General features: G+C 38.6%; 2 protein-coding genes across 2 annotated transcripts; one reads left to right on the forward strand and one right to left on the reverse strand.

The window, feature by feature from the left end:
* Positions 1-348: 348 nt before the first annotated feature.
* On the reverse strand, positions 349-10,820 carry LOC117301032 (KICSTOR complex protein kaptin-like). Its single transcript, XM_033784919.1, has 11 exons — positions 10,594-10,820; positions 9,681-9,763; positions 8,898-8,985; positions 8,000-8,060; positions 7,582-7,651; positions 6,307-6,383; positions 5,294-5,400; positions 4,752-4,959; positions 3,905-4,040; positions 2,474-2,842; positions 349-1,625 (listed from the first exon to the last, which is right to left on the reverse strand). Exons 1-11 carry the CDS (start codon positions 10,805-10,807, stop codon positions 1,542-1,544), a joined length of 1,497 nt encoding a protein of 498 aa, XP_033640810.1. The 5' UTR covers positions 10,808-10,820; the 3' UTR covers positions 349-1,541.
* LOC117301042 (RNA-binding protein pno1-like) lies at positions 10,747-20,765 on the forward strand. Its single transcript, XM_033784928.1, has 7 exons — positions 10,747-10,859; positions 11,013-11,295; positions 14,629-14,778; positions 15,422-15,505; positions 16,465-16,525; positions 19,372-19,560; positions 20,662-20,765. The coding sequence occupies exons 1-7, from the start codon at positions 10,768-10,770 to the stop codon at positions 20,727-20,729; spliced, it is 927 nt and encodes a 308-aa protein (XP_033640819.1). The 5' UTR covers positions 10,747-10,767; the 3' UTR covers positions 20,730-20,765.
* Positions 20,766-20,815: the final 50 nt, after the last annotated feature.

The raw sequence follows: 20,815 nt of genomic DNA on the forward strand, positions 1-20,815 counted from the left end.
GATAAGTTGAGTTATAACATTGCAGAAGTTAGTACCAAAATTTGCAAGGGACAACTTTTGATTTTGATGAAGCAAAAATACTTTAGAGTCCTCACCTATGAATAGACAACGATGCATGACAGGATAAAGTATGACAAAAGAAACCTGTGCATGCAGTTGCTTAGACATAATCATACAAAATGGATGATCACATAATTATCTATTATATTGTTGCGGTACCCGCTGCCAAAACATAGAATTCGAACTGCCTCTAGTTACCTGGCAATCTCGGTAGCCTAGTTGGTAAGACACTGCTCTAGAATTACAAGGGTTGTGGGTTCGAATCCCACCCAAGTGGTATGCCTGTGATATTTTTTCACAGGACACCGAGTATACAGTGCTAACACACATCGGTGTATGGGTAAAAAACCAAAAATTAATATGAGCACATAATTATTTGAAAGTTAAGGGTACGCATCGAGAAGTTGTTTAAAGTTTAGTATTTGATACTCTTTCCCTTTAATTGTCTCTTTGAAATAAAAAGAAAGTTGTTAAGTCAATTTCAGCAGTTTGGGCTTTAAAAATGTATCCATTGCTCCCAAATACCTATACAATTCTAGTGCTGTTCCACTATAAACAGAACCACAATTGATATAAACAGATCAATAGCCAATGTTTGTATACTTGTAAATAGTTCAGAATCAATCTTCCATTTGTTTGCGAAAAATGGCATTTGCAGTAGTTTTGTAAAAAATTAAACCAATATTAGAGTTTGATAGAATGGTGTTTGTACCAGGTTACCATGAACAGAGCCAGAATTCATATGTTTTTTTAACACAAATACTGCATAAAAAGTTAATACATTTGGTCCATACGGAAGTTATATAGCGCCCTCTACTGATTTATTTACTTGGCACCATTAGAGGGCGCTGTAACCTATTAACATGGTCCAAAATAAAATAATTTCTTTGTAGTCCTCTAATCCAACAAAAGTGAAGGAAATTCTTGTGGTGTCATCCACTCTGTCATTTATTTAGTGAGGGTGCCCTGCATGCAGGCTTTATGCCAGTACATTTGTTGTGAATAGCTGATGAGTGCAAATAAGACATTTGCAAGTTAAATTTTATTTATTAGCTCTGACTGTGAAGCCAAGGATTTTCAGAAAAGGAACCTTATGCTATACCTGCTAAGGAAATTTCAGTTTTAGATATGGGAGGAAAACCCCAGAGAATTATTCCAGGGAAAATCCAAGCAGTCAACTAGGGACTGAAAACCCATCCACTTAGTGCCCTCGGTAGGATTCAAACTGGAGTGCTAGAGGAAAGATAAAACTCAGTCAAGAAATATTTGGCCGAAAAACACATCATCTGATGTGAAGTCTTTAAGCAGCTCTATGAAGTTTGGCCCAGGTCTGGATTCAAGTCCACTGCTACGTGCATCATTATCCCTGGGGAAACGTCTGTCTTACAGAGTTTAAGAGGATTTCTCAAGTTTCCATCTTAAATAGTCCTAGCTGATTCCTCAAGTCAATGTCCACCGGTACATCATGAGTACTCTGCTTGTCACCTTGTATCCTCCGATGAGGAGGGTGTAGGGATATCAGTCAGTCTTTCTACACACATGCGAGCTGCTTCCGTCAAATCATGCTGGAATGACGAGACAAATGAGCAAATTAACAGTTAGAATCTTGTGCTTTGATTTGGATTTTCGAGTTACAAAAAAACAAGCGGCCCGGTTCAATATGCCAGTTAATTATGTTCGTACAATTTGACAGAATGAGCCTCAAAGTGAGTGAGATTCCTATAGTTTGAACGTCCACCCTTTCAGCACCTTTGTTGGACTGAAAATATTTGCTTAATAGATAGGAACTGAACTAACTTTTCCAGCTAAAGTTCTCCGCAGCAATTACCAGATGATCATAAGACTTAGTGAACAACATATGCAGCAATATGCTTGAGCTTTCATAAGAATGTATCACACCCATAACAAGACTCATGATCATTGTGTTGCAGAAGAAGTTTTGATTGCTTCTACCAAAGAGCTTACACAGTCCCGGAACATGACACTAATGTCCCTGAGGAAGATACTTTGATGACATATTTTCTTATTCCTTCGGATTGGGCATTAAACCATAGGTTCCATGTGCTAGGATTGGTAGTGCACGTAAAATAACCCAGGGGTGGGTTTTACAAAGAGTTAAGACTAGTCTCATCTCGAGTTAGGATGAGTTACTAAACTTAGGACTGACCTAAAGACTTTAATAACTCCTATAGGACTAGTCCTAAGTTAGGACTATCTTTATGAAATCGACCCCTGAACACTTATTGCAGAAGAGTAGGGGGTTAACCCCGGTGTTTATTGTTCACAAAGCAAATACCCTTGTTAACAGGTTTCCTTATGATTGCGTGCTACAGTGCTTAAGTTCACTTACTACCAGAACTATATAATAAGAATCTAAATTGTACAATGTATGAAGAGTAGTCCCTACACTCACCTGGAGGATATGTACTCCTTTCTGGGATAACAGTATGAGTTCATACAATCCATCAGACATCAAATCCACATATTTCATGGCAAGAAGTGGATGGGCAAAGCTTCTCTGCCATACGAGTCGATACTCTCCTCCTAGGAGACGTCCGTCCCCCTGGCAAGGATTCTCATCTCCGCCCTCAACCATGTCTGGTTCCCGCTCTTCTCCTTCTAGATCGTCCTGTAAATCACCTTCCAGAATGGCTCCATCCTCTTGTCTCAACACTGTGCTTCTTTGGTTTTCATCATCTCTGGTTTCTTTCGCTGCTTTGTTTCCTTCACTTTTCTGCGGTTTCACATCGTCACTTGGGAAGTATTTGTAGCAGAGTAGTTCCTGTATGTGACCAATGAAAAGCCAGACAATGCTTATGTCAGATCACAGTGTTAACCAAAGGGGCATCTTGATGTCTTTTGGACGTGCTTTTGTTTGGGATTATTAAAACCCTACTGTATCTTTGTGGGGTGTCACGGCCAAGTGGTTAAAAGCACGCGACTCAAGCACTGGTGCTTCTGCATAGGTCTCATGCACTAGGATTGTCAACGGTAAACTAAATACGTTGCTAAACTGACGTTCATGTTATCATTAAACCTATTAATAGTCACAATTTGGGCATGATTGGCAAATGGAGTTTCTAAAAAAATATTCATCTTCGTTCTACAACTTATAATTTTGTTTCGATATTAATTTAAAAACCTGATTTGTGTAAAAATTGCAATTGCATCTATAACAAACTGCTCAGGCTGTTTTCATTTTCAAGAATTTGTTGTAAACAGAACTTAAAAAGAAAATTTAATATCTATAGAAAGATACATATTTGGTTTGAGTTATTTTGTCATTTTCGATACGCGTGAAACTTGAACAGTCTGCAGCACAAAAGAAAATGTTACACAGTACAGCCAGATAAAAGTCTGTAACTTAAAAATATTACTCGACCAAAAAACTTAAGCTGGTTTGTAAACAAGTTTCATTGAGCTGCTTTAGCATAAATTGTAGCTATATCAAAGCACAACAAAAATTATGCTTACCACAATATGGTTACCAGCCAAAATAACATGTCACATTTACAATCAGTTGTCCTGCTTATTTTCACTCAGCAGAAATTGTTTACACACTGTTTTCTGCTAAAGCAGCTCTATTAAAATTCGGCCCACAAGGGCAGATGATAAGAAAATTTTATAGGATTTGAGGCATTGCATGGTGAGGTATCAATATATATTTGGTTTGCGGTAACACCAGGTGTGTATCTACTTGCCAGGTAGAGTTTGTTCTAAGAGAACTGTCTTGCTTTATTCTACTACCGCAGAGTAGATTGTTCAGGTTTTTCGGGAGACTTCTCAGTTCTGAAAAGAACTGTGCTGCTCATTAACATAAGAAGATTCCTGAGAAAGTATTTACCTGCCCATATGTGCCAATGAGGATTTCATTATGTGCATCCCAATCCAAATCCGCCACACAGGCACACAGTGTACAGTCAAAACAATCACTATCCGGTAACACCAACTGATTCTGGAAACCGTTATTTAGAACATTCCTGCGTAGAAAACAAGTGGAAACATGTTATAGTTTATACTTGATATTATTAGAAGTATAAAAGCTATATTTCGTTAAGGTGATCCCTCTGTTGTATCGTATAGGTGGGTGTGGTCCCTGGCTACAAGGCAGTTACAGGTTGGATGGCTTCAGAATGGCAACCCCATACAAAGATATTGACAAAATAGGGAGACCGCCAACAAAGCACTAGATAGCTCAGTTGGTAGAGTGCCGGCACATTGATTCGGAGGCAGGTTCCAATTTTTCATTGTTCAACCTTAAACTATTTTTTAAAAGTAATTACTGGGTAAAGGTCTTGCAATTTGGGTCACAATTTTCACATAAATTTAAAAGTTGATAAATTCTACGCTTGCCCTATAAGCAAAAGATTGTCACTGCAATTGCAGAATCTGGCGGTAAGCACAGCCGTGAAAATTGGCCATGATCACACGGGTTTTCTCTAAAATCTTTCAGTCCCAAACTCACTCACTCACTCTACTACATAGACAGCTGGTGTTCCGTTGCACTGATCTCCTTTGTCCACGGTTAGCAGCTAGGGTCCAGAGTCTATCATAAGTCCCCAATGAAACATATTATTTCTGGTGGGCCCATGTCTAATTAGCCTGTGATCATGATAACTCTAGCCAATTTTTAAATTTACGGAATCAGTTTGGAATAACTCCAGTTAGTAGTCTTACTAAGTTATATATACCTATATACAACAGCAATCTCTAGTGCGCTAGTCACTAGTAGATGCCACTCTTCATCCCCAGATACACTATTAGCGTCAGAGCAATCGTCATCGCCTTCTCCTATTGGCAAGAATGAGGGTCTCTTGACTGGAGAGCGGCCCTGGAAGAGATTTACGCTGGTAATGGCGCTGTCATGCTGCAGCTCCCAAGTCCTTACGATGTCTGTGTCTGAAAAGACAACAGTCAGACAAACAGTAGTCAAGGAGATGAGATGTGAAGATGCAGTTAGCTTTGTTTTCTTCCATTAAAGGAAGAGTACAGGTTGTGGTTAGGAGGTCAAAGTTATGTCATGCCCGACCTTTCAACTATGTGGACCTTGATTTGAATCCCACCTCAGAGAAAGCAATCAAACCTTTAACAAGTGCGATATGATCAACATTTGAAATAGATATTGTGCATACAATAGTATACGTTCTTATACATGCGCAAACAACTGTGAAAGTTTCAGCAGAATACATCTGGCCTTATATTACATATGGAGGGAGCATGGTACTATACTTACAGTCTGCCTTACAGGAGACTAGAGATAATCGAAGGTAGCCATTTTGGCAACCGATGGCAGTCAATCGTCTTTCATCTGGTAACGAGACACAATGTAACCACAGAGCTCTGAGGACAATAACATATTCATATATGTTATTTTTGCAACGGAGATAAAGAATACCACTAGTTTTTACCCTAATACCCTTATAGCACTGTATACATGTACTCTGGATTTGAATCGCTGAGTCTTGGAGGGAAAGTCACCCTCAACCCAGGCAATGTTAGTTGCCAAACTTTTTTTTTAAAAACACTCCTTTATGCACACTCAGAGTCATAATTTTCAAATGCTTATCAATTTTGTATGGTTGTGTATTGTGTAAAAAAAGTTCCTTTTGCAGTACGTTATCCTGTCCTGTCGTTCATCATTGCGTCCGTACATGTAGGTTTAAAGGCGTGGACACAATTGGTAATTACTCAAAATAATAATCATAAAACCTTTCTTGATTACGAGTAATGGGGAGAGGTTGATAGTATAAAACATTGTGAGAAACAGCTCCCTCAGAAGCTGACGTAGTTTTCAAGAAAGAAGTAATTTTCCACAAATTTGATTTCGAGACCTCAGATTTAGAATTTGAGGTCTCGAAATCAAGCATCTGAAAGCACACACAACTTCGTGTGACCATGGTGCGACAAAGGTGTTTTTTTCTTTCATTAACATCTCGCAACTTCGACGCCTGATTGAGCTCAATTTTTCACAGCTTTGATATATTCTGATATGTTGAGATGCACCAACTGTGAAGACTAGTATTTGACAATTACCAATAGTGTCCAATGTCTTTAAGGCACAAAAAGCATTTTTTCCTTGACCCAAACCCTGGAGTCCATTGTATAATTTGGTACTTGATGTAATTTTGTAACTCAACTTATTACAATCGAAATTTATAGTTGCTTTCCCTAGGACAGCATTGAAATAAATGTACTTGGATTGAGATGAGGGGGGAGGGGGTATGCAATAATGATTTGATGTCTTACATGCTTGGAAGATCTTCACATTCAGGAAAGAGATCTTCGACTGGGTGCTCTGAGAAGCGGCTGGAAGACCCTTTGCCCTGTAAAAAACCAACAACAGTCACAGAAATGCAACTTTGGCAATTGGCATTTAAATCAAAGGGTAATGCAGAAACAATCAGGTGTTATAGTTTTTACTCAAAGTTTATATCAGTGAAATTCTTACTTTCATGTTAACCAGTTAACGCAAATGTTCCCCCAGATGAACACCGGAAGATGTGACTTTTGTAATTTTATGTCACATTGGATGACTGGAACAAAGGCTGCTGTATGTTCTACTACAGAGCATGTTCTACTACATAAGCATTCACTCTTCCCTTCATCTATACAAAGAGGGCAGATGGAGGCGGGAAAAACTAATAAATTCCACCTTTGGATGAGGTTGTTGTATAATCCCCAATTACAGACCTCATTTTTTATCTTTTCTAGATTTATGGTCTTTGTAGACATGGGGAAAGGGAATGGAAGCTTGTATTGACCCAATTCACCCGACGTCAACATCAGAAAAATCTTGGATGCGCCATTTTGGTGGTCAATGTCAACGTGTGTTATACAGTGGAGTGCGCATTTTAGGCGACGCGGCGTTTACACGTAAACCTATTGACCACCAACATGGTGAGCGTGGCATCAGTCACCGCGTGTGACGCGCGTGCAAGGGGTCAATACATGATCTTGAAGACTCTGAAGTACCAGAACACACTTATATCCTTGTCTTTGCTTTTACGTAATTTAGTGGCATCTAGAGGCTTCAAGCATTAAGGGCCATCAGTCACCCTGCAGCGATAACGAAAACAATAATGATGCAAAGAGAGTGCATTCTAATGGTTGAATTGCTCCGCGCAGAATACGCGCACGCTTGCCACCAATCGAGGGCGTGCATTGTAAATGTTCTCGTTTTTTATTATCGAGGCCAGTTTGACCGGGCCTTTAAGTTCTTTGAGTTTCGGCTCAAATTGAGGTAAGCCTAAGCAGACCAAGATTTCTGCATTGGTTCCGACCATGAACCCAATTGGCCGAAATTTCTTATGGCCAAGGTTTTATTGTTCACTGTGCTTGAATCTGGTACTTTCTAGATAGAGAAACATCAAATCTTTGTTCTCTTGGATTTGTCAAGTCAGAAATTCTTTGTGCCAGCGATACTCTCAAAAAAAATAGATTTAGGCAATTCAGAGATAATAATCCAGTCAGGGTGGGGGAAAAAAAGAACGATCCCTGTCTTTAACTAGTGACGTTACTTACCTCTTTGTACAAGTGGACTTTACCGTCGCCTCCGGTGAGAAGAAAAACAGAGTCTCTCTCTTGATTTATGCTACAAAGATGAAAAATGTAGCGTTATTGTCCAGTATTCTCTCAACTATTAGTTAACTAATTCCACATTTTAATTATAAACAAGTAGGGCTAAACATGTAAATGGCCAAATGTTTTGTCCAAAGCAGAGTTTTTTCTCAAGTGAAAATTAGTCTCAAAAAAGAAATTAAGAGGGGTTGAAACATTAGACCATTAACATTGTTTACATTTATGCCACAACTCATTTATGTTGGTAGTAGCACTTTACATATTAAATTATAAAGTTTGTTTATTTATAACATTATTTCCACCAGATTTGTTCAAAGCTAAACTTGGATTTCCCCCGATGACCTACAGTATCAATACTCACTCTGTGTGACACAAGTAGTACGGTATAAAATCCAGTAAATGTTCAATGTTATTCCAGCCCTCTGCAAATAAAAAAGTATGGTAAAAATGACATCATAAATTAGACATAGTTCAGAAATGTTGTAAATATTAATAATAATAATAATGAACGGCACTTATATAGCGCTTCACACAACAGTCCCAAAGCTCTTTACAAAAATTAATGAGAAAACAGGTAAGTTTTCAGCAGATGTTTGAAAATGTTCTCGTTTGGAGCAGTTCTGATGTTGTGCGGCAAGTTGTTTTAGAGTGAGGGTGAAGAATATGAGAACGAGCGATGGCCATATGACTTTGTGGGAGTGGTGTATGGGACTAGTTGAGAGGTAGAGCTGGAGCGGAGGGTACGATGAGGTACATAAGGATGAATGAGTTCTTGAAGATAATGAGGTGCGGATTGGTCGAGAGATAAGATAAGTAGCCTAAGATTCAAAGCTTTGTATAGTATAAGTAAAGCTGAAAAGAAAAGGCTGTTGAACTTGAGAAAGGATTCCCTCAGTAATATGGCATGAACCGTTTCTCAGATCTTCTAAGGTTGTGTCTGTTGTAGGCCCCTAATTGCTGCATCAAGAAATGCACCCGCTGTCACCTCGCTAAATAGTTGATGGATTCAACGTTCATGGAAAATAGTGCACAACTTTTCGGCTGTTTTCTCAGCAAGTAGACTCTGAATTCAGCTGAATCTTTTTCATCAGACTTTCATTGTATCTTTCTTAAAATTTTAAATATAAATCAACATTACAAAAAAAGAAGCCAGAAAAAAATTAACTGGAACTCAAACGGCAAAACCAAATGTCACATCTGCTTGATCTGACCATTGACAAAGCTGAAGAACTTGTAGGAATCACAGACACTATACTCACGTGAATCTCTGTCCAGATTGAAGTCTGCATCCTTCTCCCAAGGGTAGTAAATATTGAAGTAATGGCTGGGACTGTCACTTCCATCATCCTTGGATATGAACAAAAAGTTATAAAACTTCAGGATTATTTCCAAATACAAAGTCTTGATAGCAATTGGTGGGTTGTCACAAAGGCTAACAGAGGTCATTCTCTATTGCTCCGGTCCTGGTTTTGGTGGCCATTAATAATTACTGAGAAGACATTCCGACAGTGAAATGACTTTTTCTAAGCAAATGTGGTCTTAGACCATTGAAGTATGAAACTCAAGGTTGCTGTTATGTCAGAACAAGGAGGAAAACATGGAGGAAAAAGGGAAACAAAGACACACTCATCCTCTTCTAACAGTTGTTGGAGTCTGAAATGCTGCTACGTTTGAGAATATCAATACTTCAATTGAAATGAGTGACAATTGAGCAGCTGTAATGTGCTGTTCATTTGAAAGCAACCAGTGCAAGTGATTCTGGGTGGAAGAAACCTCACTGCTACTTCAGAAGGGTTCACAAAGTCACTTTGATTTTCAAAAAAAATTATTCTGATTATTTACAGAAACATGCACAAACAAAACAAATGTAATTGTATCATTTTCTTGAAATTCAAGAGGTTAGTTTGTATGATACCTGATTGTTTTCTGATTTGAATGAATTAAATGAATTTATAAATGAACTTCCCAAAACAATGTTAACGTAACTTTAAAACAACTTGGTACCATTTTTATAATCCTCCTTTACCGATGACAGACCTAACCTTTGTGAATGTGATACCGACAACCAGTCCAGTAGCTTCAGGCTGCTTGGTAAATGCACCGATGGACACCACCTCTGCATCATCTAGATACAAATGTAGAAAGTAGATTTGTAAATAGATCGGGCATGTAAAATTGAAGATAAATCAGAAATGATCATCTCTACAATGAAAGTTTCATGGGAACCATTTTGAATTAGGGTAATATGCCAATTTAAAAAGGGGCTAAACACAAGTGCAATTGGCGGCACCCTGAAGTAAAGAAGACCTCCCCCTAAAAAAAAAAATTAAAAAAAATAAAAACCTTTAAAAAAAACTCACACAAACCATCCTTATCTATCATTCATCTGTCTTACACCCATCCGATGTCCCATCACCTATCCTCACACTTATCCCTCACAACCAACCCTAGTAACACCCAATTCCTCAGTCCCACCAATGCACCCTTTCACCTCTCTACAATATCCCATTGGAAAAGTTTCCGTATGGCGCCACCACTTTTTCATTCGATATGAAATAATATAGTAGGCCTATCTAATTTACCTCAATGAGATATCCCTTTATGTAAAAATGAGTGAAAAGGTGGTGGCGCCATACGGAAAGAAATCCAAATCCATAGGAAGAAGTTTTCTAACATATCTGATTCTTTTCTATCTTTTGTCATTCTTCTTCTTCTTCTTCCTTTAAAAAAGTGCTGCTTCAGAAAATTTGAATGAATGTTAATGTTACAATACAACTACATATATTTATTATGATTTAAGTTGCATTGTACGTAAAACAATCTGAACTGTAGACTAGAAGTAGTTTAGCTTCATTTATTTTGTTTGTTTGGCATTTAAAAGTTTTTGGTGGGTGTGGCTCAGGTTCAGCCAATCAAATGACAAGCAATTACTAAAGGTCGGGTTGTCCATCGTACCTGGATTACTGTATATGAACTGAACTTCCTTTGCGACTGGCTTCAATTTACCCTTTTCCTTCACATACTCGAGACACAAAACGTTATCTTTAAGAGGCGCTACGAGTACTTTACTGCCTCCATCTGGAAGCCGAAAAGAAGTCAGCCCGTAAACATTACTTTGGTTCGATAAACATGAGAAATGCGCCTCCCAGAAGCACCATGAGAGCGACATTTTGTATGATGCATGGTGGGAAATTATTTGGACTCTACCATTTTCTTGGCAGGTATTATAAAGTGTGAGATCTGAGTAAATTGAGACATTGTACATAAATACATAGTTTTAAATATATTTATTAGTCATTCAATGTATCTTTAATAATAAAGTACACATATACTTGTAATAATTTTCTTAAATATTCTTTCTTATCAAAATCCAGCATCCATGTACAATACAATAACATCCCTAAAAGGATTATGATAGATTCCGTGATTGCAACACTTCATTTAAAGATGGCGACCGCCGCATCGAGCACGAGTTCCACGAAAACAACAGAAACGGCAGCAGAAATGGTAACAGAATCAACAGAAACTCACATTGATGAGTTCAAAAGTGTGAAGTCAAAGAAGGGGAGAAAGAGAAGATTAGACGATGATAAAATGGAAGCAGAAACAACTACGAAAAGACCGAGTTTTCCTCCATTGAGTGGAGAAAACCTGTTGGTAAGTAACGAAAGTCGTGTAGATCTGGACAGCACACTTAACGTCTTAATTCCGGTCCTACTAAAAGCCGACAACGCCAACAACAAGTCCAGAGCGCCGCCATCACGCCGCCAACAAGAATAAATACCTCAAAAATGGCCATAAAATAAACCATAGATATATTAGAACTATATGTATTCTGTAATATAAACATAAATTTAATGGAAAAACTTCACAAAAAGTGTGTATTTTTTAACCAGAAAAAAAAACTTCACTTGCACGGAAAGCGGTCGGACGCCATCTTGGCTTAAAAATCGTGTGTGGGTCAGACCATTATGATACAGGTAGATTTAGCACTTGTCAACAACAGAGGGCGGGCTTCATGTGAAGACCTTCTCGCAGTGTGCACAGTGCATGACGCCCGCCCGCTATTGCTAAATCTGACTTACCCGCATCATAATGGACTGGTCGAAACACGATTTTAAGCCAAGATGGCACCGACCGTTTTCCGAAAAAGTTAAGGTTTTTTCTGGTTATAAATTCACACTTTTCGTGAAGTTTTTCCATTAAATTTATGTTTAGGCTGAACAAAAGAATAGTTGTGTTTCCTATTACACTGTGGCAGGAGAATAGGGTAGGTAGGTAGGCAATAACTTTTTTTTTTGCTTAAAGTTTTTATGGCTCTGAAAATTAGGGTAGGCTAATGTTCCGATATTTTTTTTATTTTGCGCACTCAATTGAAAAACTGACTGTGTCAAATTTGTTATGTAAATATCAATAGTCCCTACATGCAATACTGTCTATTCACTGATTTGTGAATACATGTATCTGACTTAATTAACACCAGTTGAAATTGGATGGTTTGAGTACAAATACAAACACAAGAACATGTAACCATTCTTTCAAGAACAAATAACAACATGTTTTTATTGCAGTTTTTATGCAAAAGTAAATGAATAAATATAAAGATGTGAGGTTTGTGGAGACACCATGCTAGATCCCTTGCAGCAATGCGAAGACTCCCCCAGTCCCCAGCTGTGCCGCCATGATGCTGCAGCGAAAAACACTATTTATTTTTACATGCGGTGCCGTGACACACACAGTACACGGCATGCACAAACACACGCCGCACGTACACACATAGTACATGTTTGGTTTAGATGTACATGTTTATGTATATGTACATACTCATGTACAGCACATGCATGCAACGAAAGGAGTTGAGAAGTCTCGATCGATTGCGTCTCGGTGGGGCACCATGCTTGTGTTGACCCTTGTCAAACATTTTCAAAAACACTTTCCTCATTTATATTAATGTATTCTTAAGTCATAAAAACAAAATTGCAAAAAATAACTTTTCAGAAATTGCAATGCTTGACCCCCAACTTTATCTGCAAATAAACGGAGTGACAAATTTCTGAAAACACCCCTGCACTCCTTTTTCGACGAGCCCAAGTACGTCACAGAACCGCGCAAAAAAAGTAATCACGCAAGTTCAAAATTCCAATGCGCAATGTTGGAAATGTGCACATTCTCGCAGGTAAAATGTTTTAATTTGCGTAGGCACGTCTTCAATTTGCGCAAGTGTTGCAAACACAACAACTGATTTTGTCGAGAAGGTCCTGGTGGTGCGTGTGGTGTGTGTGTGTGGACGGACGCAATCATAACGATCCGAAGGACGGGACGACACGCGGCGTGCCGGTGGGTACAACTGTACGTACGATTGAAGTGACTGAATTTGCCGACGGAATTGGAACGACTTGTTTTGTAGGAGCTAGCTCGCGAAATTACGTGACCAAGGTACGAAATGGAAAAGGTTCGAAGTGTCCGACATTCATGTTTGAATGAGTAAAAAAATAAAGGAAAAAACGAAGAAGAAATCCAGGACGATGTGCACAAAAATGAGGTTTAGGGTCGGCACCATAAGATTTTATTTTATATCGTTTTTACGAATAAAAAGATGTAGGGTCGGCGTGATTTTCTAGGGACGATCGGGTAACCGGAAACACAACTATTATTTTGTTCGGCCTTATATTACAGAACACACATAGTTCTAGTATATCTATGGTTTATTGGCCATTTTTGAGGTATTTAAAACTTGTTGGCGGCGCTCTGGACTTGTTGTCGGCTTTTAGTAGGACCCCTTAATTCGGCACTTCACAAACGTGGCACCTTGAAAACTCGGCACCCACTCGGCACCAAGAATGTTGGCACCTTACAAACTAGGTACCGACCATTTAGGCATCAAAAACTTACCAGATCCCGGCATGAAACAGTCCCAAATTTCCCATGTTGATATTTGAACCTGTTGCGCATCGCACGTTTTTTTACTTCCCGTTATGTGCAACGCTTTATTTTTCACCAAGCGCTAAACTGCAGGTACCAGCCTACTATTGGATTGACGAATTGCCGAGCTGCGGCCAAGTTGGACTAAACCATTCTGTGAAAGGAGTGTTACAAGGCAGTGTGTGTGCGTTGTCTGTTTACAATGCCCGCTGTTCACTCACATGGCGCGCACACACTGCCTTGTAACACCCCTTTCACAAGTTTAATTTTAGTTTTACAAGAGAATTTAAAGAGAAATACAATGGTGCTAAATCAGTGTAATAGCTGAAAGTGTGGGGAAGTTATGTTGATTTAAGCCTCAAAATTGGGCGTTTTCTATCTGTAACTTTTCACTGACGTTCAATGTTACAAAACTGTATACTCAAATATTGGGTGCCCATCAGCCCCTATGTGCCTCCATTCAAACAGGAAAAAAGAACTCTCCAGTATTGCTGAATGATCAAGTTTCCCAAAAAAGACGTGATTTCATTCAGGTTTCGTAGACTCTTTATCCGTGTATTTTCAGGTTTTTTAAAGTGATGTTTGTTTTTAGAAATGTGTAACTTTTTTGGCCTTTCACAAGCAGGACAAAAAACCACACTTGACGATTGCAGTACTTGGCATGTCACACATCAAAAGAAAGAGCAAGGTTTACTTGACATCATCTTTGCAAACCTAGCGAAAGGACGAATAGTAACACTGAGTAGTGTTAGTTGTGAGTTCTGAAAAGAACTGGTGGTTGACAATTCAACATTTCGATCAGTATGCTCCGGTTATCTTCAGGAGATGCTGATTGAAGCATAGAGTTGTCGACTTTCGGTTCTTCTCCGAACCAACACTACTCAAAACAGATTTAGAAATGGGGTTACCGCAAACCTCACCGACCTGATTATAAGTCCACCATATAAAGTATCAGAGTCATGTTTCATTTTTATTATGTCTGTAATAAAATATTAAATCTGAATTAGATTCCATGATTCAATTCTTCTTTAACAATCTGACTTCCTTGTCTTTCTTGTGGATATTCAGGAAGGAAGTACCGAGACGAGGAAGATTCCAGTCCCTTCTCATAGATACACACCGCTGAAGGAAAACTGGCTCAAGATATACACACCCATCGTTGAGCATCTTAAACTACAGATCAGGTTCAATCTCAGGACAAGACATGTAGAAATAAAGGTAATGGTTGTTAGAGTGTGTGATGAGTCTATTATATTCGTTGTGGTACTCGCTGCTAAAATAAAGGATTTAAACTGCCTCTAGCTACTGCGCACTCTTGTTGGTATTTAGAAGCAAGACATCTGCTTTAGAATGGTAAAGGTCATGGGTTTGAATCACACTTTAGTAATATGCCTGTGGATTTTTTTCTAAGGACTCTGGAAAGTACACCTCAATGTAATGGGTAAAAAAACAAAAAAATAGCGGAGAGGAGTGTTCGCAGAAAACTGTTAAAGCAGTTTCATTTCATCATGCTAAAAATTTCGTCATGCTTTAATGAGGTTGTGCTTAGCCACTTTTTATTGTTAAGCAGTTCTATGAAATTTGCCTCTAATCACTGACATGAATCTATCCTTTTTGGGGGGAGGATCTGGGAAAAAATACAAATAACGAAACGCAATAACATTTTGCAGTCTCATGACGTTGGACTAGGTATGCTGTTTTAAACATTAGGTCAACAGGTTTGTTTCAGAACCACAATTTCTCAAAAGCGAAAGTTAACCACATGGTGTCACCGCAAATTTTCTTCTGTTACAGCTGTATTAAATTGGTCCCCGATGGTGTTGTTAATGATACATATATATATCTGCTTCTTTTGTTGTAGAGTTCCAAGGAGACATCCGACATTGGAGCATTACAGAAAGGAAATGACTTTGTCAAGGCGTTCATTCTAGGCTTTGAAGTGGAAGTGAGTATGTTACGGGTTTATGGGGTCCCAGGCCTGTATGCTTCATTCTGAACAGCCTTGGTAAAGGTCACCCTATGAGGAAATTGTAAATCACTACTGGAGCATTTCAAGGGCACAAAGGCATTGACCACGGGCATGGAGTAAATTGCCTTCGTTGCCTTCGTGAAGTATCAGGCCTGGGATTCAGTTATGTATGGTCTTTCAAGGCCGAGTGGGCAAGCGCATTGAAGCTCTGGTGTTTCTGATCAGCAGAGTGTGGGTTCAAGTCCCAGGCTTGATACTTACATCCTTAAACAAGACACTTTGGGTTGGACGTTTAGACGTTAGGTCCCATGTGTTGTGTAATGCATGTAAAAGAACCCAGTTACACATCGCTAAGAGAAGGGGGTTTCTGGCAGTGGCTGCTGAATGGGCTGCAGCACCTTGACCATTATTATTTGCTATATAAATGAGTCTCATAGTTCAAAAACTTTTAAAAAACAAAGAATGAACGCTTTCCTTGTTATCAAAGAAACAATTAGTCTGTCTTCTGACCTCTTACACCATAATTACTTGAAGCTACTTTTTGGCCATTTATGTTAATTTGGGAGTAAATTTGTGCATACTTGGAAGCTTGTAAACACAGAACTCCCAATTCCCCAGAATACGCACAACACTTTGTAACAGCACACAGGGACACTCCCAAAATTAAACAACCACAATTATTGGGATGAAGACACCTGATAAATTGGACCAATAGGGCTTTTCCCAATAATTGCAAAGTATACAGTTTTCAGAGCTGAGTCTACGTTGTATAATAATAATAATTATAATAATATAATAAGACTTGTAATGCGCACGTATCCACCCTGCTGGGTGTTCAAGGCGCAGTATAAAAAACAAAAACAAAACACAGACACAACAAAATTAGTCCCTGTACACATTTAATACCTTTTCTTGGTTTTTTTTTTCCATTTCAGGACTCGTTGGCATTACTCCGATTAGACGAGCTGTTCTTAGAAACATTTGAAATAGCTGATGGTGAGGCCTCAACTAATAAAATCTTAAGCCTTTCTATACTTTTTGCAAATGCGAAGCGAATTTCAACGTCACAAATTCGCAGCGAATAATGTGTTCAACTCCTGAGAAACGTTGGCTGCGTAAACATCGAAATTCGCTTCGCATTCGTAAGTATGAACCAGGCTTTACACGTCGTTTGTTTTTACACACTCAACTTCATCTACAACTGCATGCACTTGTAAACTCTTTCATCCACACTCTTTCTTTCGTAGCCCCCTCCCGCCCCCCTACCCTGAGAGTCCCCTTTATCTTTATCCTTGATTAAATCCCTTCCTAATGTCCAGGCTCTATTCCTTAATTCTCTGACTTAACAATTATCCCCCAACCCAGCGATTGGACACAGGACGTGTTTTGAAGGACAATTTTTTTTCTAAATTTATTGCAAGAAGAATCAGGAATGAATGCTAACCAATAGTTACTGCTTTTTTCCAATTGGGTTACGCATTTGACTCATGTCTACAAGATCCCAACTTGAGCCGATTTTAACCTTGTCTTCTCCCAGTGGGTTTAGACCCATACTACGCTGACCGAGTGTTCAGAGTTGGCTCAGAATCAAATGACCCATGGCTGTTTCTATGCTGTGTGACATGAGTCCCTAGGGATAGCAAAATAAGAAAGAACAAATTACAGCTAGTAAATTTTAATCCTGTAAAATTAGTTACTTCAATATTTTCCAACAAGTATGGCAAAGATCATGGGTTTGAATCCCACCCGAGTAATATGCCTGTGGATTTTGTTCACAGGACTCGGGGGGAAAGTACTGAGCAGTTCTGAGAGTGTTTGCAGATATCTTAAAATAAATTTAGCATCTTCATTTCATTCTGACCAAAAAGTGTAAAGCCCCTTTTAGCATCTTGAGCAACAAAACTTACTTGAGTCACTTTGGCTACAAGGGTTTTAGGCCGGTTTATAGTCAGCCGCGCGATGGTCGCATGATGGCAATCTTGACGCGCGACACAGTTTATACTCTTCGCTGAGGCCTAAAAACTGTGTCTTTTTGTGATCGCGCGTCAAGATTTCCATCTTCCGACCGACTAAGCAGAAAATATTACTTGGATTTTACTGAAAGTAACAATCCATTTCCTCTGGATTATTTTCATTTGTTTATTTTTTTATTTAAAGAAGTACAAACCCTGTGCTTATTTTTTTATTTAAAGAAATACCAACCCTCTGCATTGTGATTATCCAAGTTGAACATCACCCACGTGTATCTCCTAAAACAATATGTCGCCCTCTATTGGTCACAGTCACCTTTCAGGCATTGGGAATTGCAGCCATATAAGCATTTTGAGTTATGATAGACACATCACTACTGGACTAGTCAATTTGGGTAAATTTGTCTGTTTGCACCAAATCCAAACAGTGTACTCTTATAGTGTCCACTATACTTTGAAAAGTATAATTGTAATGGGCTCTGCAAAAATGAGTCACAAGGGGGGGGACAATTGACTGATTGGGTTTTACACATAGCTGAAAAGAACATACAACAAGCTTCAGTTTAGTAAAAACATCAACCAAAAACAAAGTTGGTTTTTTTTTTTTGAGAAAATGTGAAATAGACCCTAAAGAAGCATAAAACCACATAAATAGATTAAAAAAAAAAAAAAAAAACATCACTTAACCCCCGAACTAGAAAGTGGGTTGTGTGACAAGCGACTCATTTTTGTAGAGCATGTCACAATTGACAATATGTCTAAATTGGTTATGAAAAGGTTTTTAATTTCACCGATTGTTCCACCTAATAGTTTGTATCTTTGGCATGTCATATTTTCCCTTTTTGTTCACATGCTTTACTCATTTCACTGATACAACAACAATGGGTTAAATAAACTAATATCATGAAGTACACTTCATGATATGTGTGTGTCATAGCTGAGTAGTTAAACGCTACGTGCTCTAGCTCTAGATGGTAAAGCTCCAGTACATTCATCTAGAGTTCACAGGTTCAAGTCCCACTCATTCGTCATACTTTGGTCTGTTTTCCCATTTTTCTTTTTATCTCTTTGAAAAATCTGAAAAATTGTGATTAAATAGCCTTAAATGTTTATTCATAAATACCTCACACAGTTTCACTATTCCTATTGGTGGAGAGCGCGTCACGTGGGTGTTTATAAATCTTTGTTTATGACCAGTAAAAAGTGTTGAAACATGGGTGTGACACGCGAGCTTGCACCTGTGCTTATAAGACAATTTCTTCATTCCTATTGGTCGAGAGCAACGGCCGGGACAGTTGTGCCACATAACGCGATACGCGCGACGAGCACAGCATTCCCTTATAAGGAGTTGTTTACCCGATGGGGCCGGGGGCCTTACCATTACATAGGACGAGGGGTGTTGTGTTGAAAGAAATCATTGAACAATTATAATTTTTGCATTTATTTTACTTTTTGACCAAAAGTGTTGATGTTTTTTGACCAAAAAGGTATTTATGAATGGGAATCAAAGTGTGTTGAATCGGTTTTCAACTATTGGTTTAAACCTGCCGAGGCCTGGTTCTTGAGAATTTACCTCGACTTTGTCTCGGTAAAATTATCAAGAACCAGGCCTCGTTGGGTTTAAAACACTAGTTGAAAACCTCTTGACCACACATTGATTCCCTTATTAAAGCGCACCAGGAGTACCGGTAGGTCAGCCCTTGTACTCGATCACATATTCCTACGTTTTTCAAGAACAAAATATAATGCCATGTCTAGTTGTTTCAGGGTTTTTCCACCCCAAATAACAAGTTATCTTTGTTTTCACATGTTGGTTAAGAGATTATCTTTTAAGAAACTAAATCTGAATTCAACTTGTCCTTAATGTTGCAGTAAAACCTCTGAAAGGTGATCACTTGTCAAGAGCCATCGGACGTGTCGCTGGTAAAGGAGGTAAAACCAAGTTCACAATCGAGAACGTCACCAAGACACGCATCGTTCTAGCCGGCAGTAAAATCAACATCTTGGGCTCTTTCCAGAACATCAAGATTGCCAGGACGGCTATCTGTAACTTGATATTAGGTAAGATCATCTTCGTCTTTATTATCTGTATCATAGGAATTCGCCTAGGGCCAATTTCATAGAGCTGCCGAAGCACAACAAGTAGCTTAGCACAGCAACATTATGCTTACCAGATAAGGGTTACCAGCCGAAATATAACCTAACATGTACCATTTTAGACTGTACACATATCAAAATTACCATAAAATGGTGAACAAGTGCATAATAAACAAGTTAAAATACCATTTCCGTTGAAAACATTCCGCTCAGGTAGCTGTTTAATAACTAACCCCCCCCCCCCCTCCATCAAAATTTGCTTTTCTTTTTGCTTTTTGCCATTCATTCCTCATCTTACCAGGCATTCTTCATTTAACAATAGTAATAATTATAGTAGGTGTTTGTAATGCACCAAATCAGTCTTAACAGATGTTCAAGGCGCAGCAGAGACAATGTTAACACAACAATACATTTACATTTCCAGTGAATGCTAATCAAACAATAATAACACCATTTAAAAACAACAATGGGAAGAAATCAGAACCAGGAGGGAAACTATACTAAGCTAGTGCAGAAAATTAGGTTTCAACAATGTAAGCAGACAAAAGTGATGGTCAGTGTGGTCAACACAGCCTTGAAATTTCTGGTGCCTGCGTCTTTTGGAAAAGTTTCTTTAAAAAAAACCTGCGGTATTATATGGGCACGGAAAATGTTTTAAAATACATACTTGAAGTGGTTAAACGACAGCATACAGTGAACATGTATATCCTTATATGTTGCTTGTGGCTGGCCCTACTCTGGTTTATGCTAAGAAATTCGTCAAATCCATTAAGCCAACCCTACCTACCTATAAATGAGCTCATTGCTAACTCAATGGTCAACTGCTACATTTAAATCTTTCAATAAAAATTAAAAAGTTGTAGTAAACCACTTAATAAAAAAATAAAAAACAGCAATGGGAGACTTTGGAATGCTAGTTGGCAGCAGACTTATACATTATATACCGAGAACAATGAATTTTGCTGCCACCTAACGTCTTTAAAGACTCCCATTCACTTAGTTGATGACGTTGTCACAGAAAATAATAGTTTTTCTGTTCTTTTCTCCCCCTCCTTCAATTTGCAGGAAGTCCACCATCCAAGGTCTATGGCAACATGAGAGCTGTGGCTAGTCGGTCTGCAGAAAGGTTTTAACAACAGGCCCTGTCTATAAATACGAACTTGAACGATTTTGATGTCTCAACCAGCTGCACATGATAAGATAACAGTGAGGGTTCTTT

The sequence above is a fragment of the Asterias rubens genome, chromosome 1 (genome assembly GCF_902459465.1).
Source record: "Asterias rubens chromosome 1, eAstRub1.3, whole genome shotgun sequence".
Classification (NCBI taxonomy): domain Eukaryota; kingdom Metazoa; phylum Echinodermata; class Asteroidea; order Forcipulatida; family Asteriidae; genus Asterias; species Asterias rubens.